Source organism: Merops nubicus, unplaced genomic scaffold (assembly GCF_000691845.1).
Source record: "Merops nubicus isolate BGI_N331 unplaced genomic scaffold, ASM69184v1 scaffold17840, whole genome shotgun sequence".
Lineage (NCBI taxonomy): Eukaryota > Metazoa > Chordata > Aves > Coraciiformes > Meropidae > Merops > Merops nubicus.
Genome location: NW_008585001.1, coordinates 1,417 through 3,660, shown reverse-complemented (window position 1 = coordinate 3,660; position 2,244 = coordinate 1,417). Strand labels below are relative to the sequence as shown.

At 49.2% G+C, this 2,244-nt stretch overlaps 1 protein-coding gene across 1 annotated transcript; it reads left to right on the top strand.

The window, feature by feature from the left end:
- The first annotated feature begins 221 nt into the window (after positions 1-221).
- LOC103778569 (transmembrane protein 136-like) lies at positions 222-1,628 on the top strand. Its single transcript, XM_008946163.1, has 2 exons — positions 222-417; positions 1,090-1,628. The coding sequence occupies exons 1-2, from the start codon at positions 222-224 to the stop codon at positions 1,626-1,628; spliced, it is 735 nt and encodes a 244-aa protein (XP_008944411.1).
- The last annotated feature ends 616 nt before the right edge of the window (positions 1,629-2,244 follow it).

Here is a 2,244-nt window from a genome sequence, read left to right as displayed (position 1 = left end):
GCTCAGGGGAGCACCGGGCTGGTTTGAAGGGTACAAGGCACGGTTTGGTTTGGTTGGTTTGTTTTGCTCGTGCTCGTTTTGGTGGGGTGGGTTGGTTGGGTTCCCCCTCCTGCCCCCGGGTTTCCACGGATGGGCTGGATGCTGAGGCAGGTGATCTGGGTGAACACCACTTGCTGAGAGGAGAGGTGTGCTCATAACCTCCTTGCTCTGTGTCCAGCAGGATGGTTTCCATCCTCCTCCAGGTGACCTGCAGCTTCCTTGCCTGGCTGTTTCTCTACACCTGCTTCTGCTGCTGGAACAAGCACCGTTCCCACGAGTGGAGCTGTCGTTTGGTCACCCTGCTGCATGGGGTGATTGTCACCTGCCTCTCTGGTTACGTTGCTCTCTTGGATGGCCCCTGGCCTCTAACCCATGCAGGTACGTTTGGAGCCTTACCCTGACACACGTCTGTGTCATGCAATGTGAATATCTTGGGTTTAGGTGCTGCTGGAGTGGGGGGCTGATGGCTTTCTGTGTGTATGGTTTTGGGGTGGGTTTGGGGCAGGGTTTTGTTTAAGTCTGTTGCTTCTTCTCCAGCCCTTGCCACTTCCTGCTGTTAATATTTTATTCTCTTTTTTGTTTTGTTCACATATGTATTGAAATTTTTAAGGCTGGCAGCTTGAGTTTATTGCAGCATTAGATGTAGCAACATGTTGAGAATAGACTAAGAGAATAGACTATTACATCCTTAAGGATGTAATAGCTCCCAGCATTTGGCTGTAGTGTTTTGTTTGCTGCTTTCCATCATTAAGTCTCAAATTATTTTGCTGATAGAGGTCAGGCTTTCCATCCCTGCTTTCTGAAAGGGGTGGAGAGGAAAACAGAAACACCAGTGTGGCAGGAGGGGATGTCCATTTTGGGTCTGCTGGGCAGGATGAAGGGTGAAGGGAAAGCACAACCAGACATCCCAGCTTCCAGCCTGGCGTGTGGCCTATAGGATAAGGCTGGAAAATGAGGAGGAAAGAGGCATACTCATAACCTGTATTGCTCCATACTGTAGAATGATGCCTTAAATGAGACCTTAGGTGTATGTACATCTTTCATTTTTAGGTTCATCAAACACCTCTCTTCAGATCCATGTGCTGTCCCTGACCTTGGGGTACTTCCTCTTCGACCTGGGCTGGTGCCTGTATTTCCAGACAGAGGGGATCCTAATGCTGTTCCACCACACGCTCAGCATCTGTGGCATGATCGTGGTGCTGGGCCTTGGGAAGTCTGCTACAGAAGTCAACGCTGTTGTCTTTGTTAGTGAGATCACCAACCCACTGCTCCAGACCCGCTGGTTTCTGCGGGAAATGGGATGTTACCACACTTGGCTGGGAGAGGTGGTGGATTTCTTCTTCGTGTTCCTCTTCCTGGGGCTGCGCATCGGGGGAGGAGCTCTGATCATGCACGCCATGGTGACATCCCCTCATCCCAGCTGGCTCCTCAAGGCTGGAGGCCTGGCCATGTACGTGGTGTCTTTGGTGTTCATGGTGGAAATAGGTCGCTTTGTCAGGAGGAAAATGTTGAAAAAGTGTGGTTCCTGGGCAAGTGTGAGGAGTGGGAACACACCTGGGAAAACTAATGGGCACTCGACACCTCATTGAGGGGTCCTGGGTGAGAATCTCTTGGACTAGGATCCTGGCTGTGGAAGGTATTCCTGTGGAAAGAACTCCTAAAAGTGATCTGGAATTGACTGTCTGGCACTGGTGAGGATAAATCAGTGCTAGGAGCACAGAAGAGAGAATTCCAGTGGAAATCTGAGGAACCTGGCACGTCTGCTGAACTCTGATTCCCTGACTTCTCCAGCCATGGTACAGTCTCCAGGAGGGTGGCGATGCCAGACCTCCTCAGTCTGCAACCAATGCTTGTGTCTTCTGTAACCATTTTGGAGGCAGAGTTCTTTTTAGACTGCAGAGCCAGAAAATCAAATCTGAAAAATCACATCTTCCTGCTGGGTGGAACCAGGTGGAGGTGTGACCTAGTAAAGATTTACTGAGCCTCACTTATCCTTAATCCTGGAGTTGGACAACATGCTTAATTAAGTACTTGGATGAAAGCCTCTGAATAAGATTCAGGTGCTTGCCTGGGTATAGTGGAGTTATCCTCTGAGTGTGTGAAGGGATGGTATTTGAGGTGAGGCAATGTTTTACCTCATTGTTTTTAATGATACATTTCTTTTTTTTTTTTAATGTTTGCACTCAAGCAGATACTGATCTCAGA

Bases quoted from the DNA above. Each gene is read 5' to 3' on its own strand.
- LOC103778569 (XM_008946163.1), top strand. From the start codon at position 222: ATGGTTTCCATCCTCCTCCAGGTGACCTGCAGCTTCCTTGCCTGGCTG. The intron at 418-1,089 runs GTACGTTTGGAG...TTTCATTTTTAG, and splicing joins CTGGCCTCTAACCCATGCAG to GTTCATCAAACACCTCTCTT.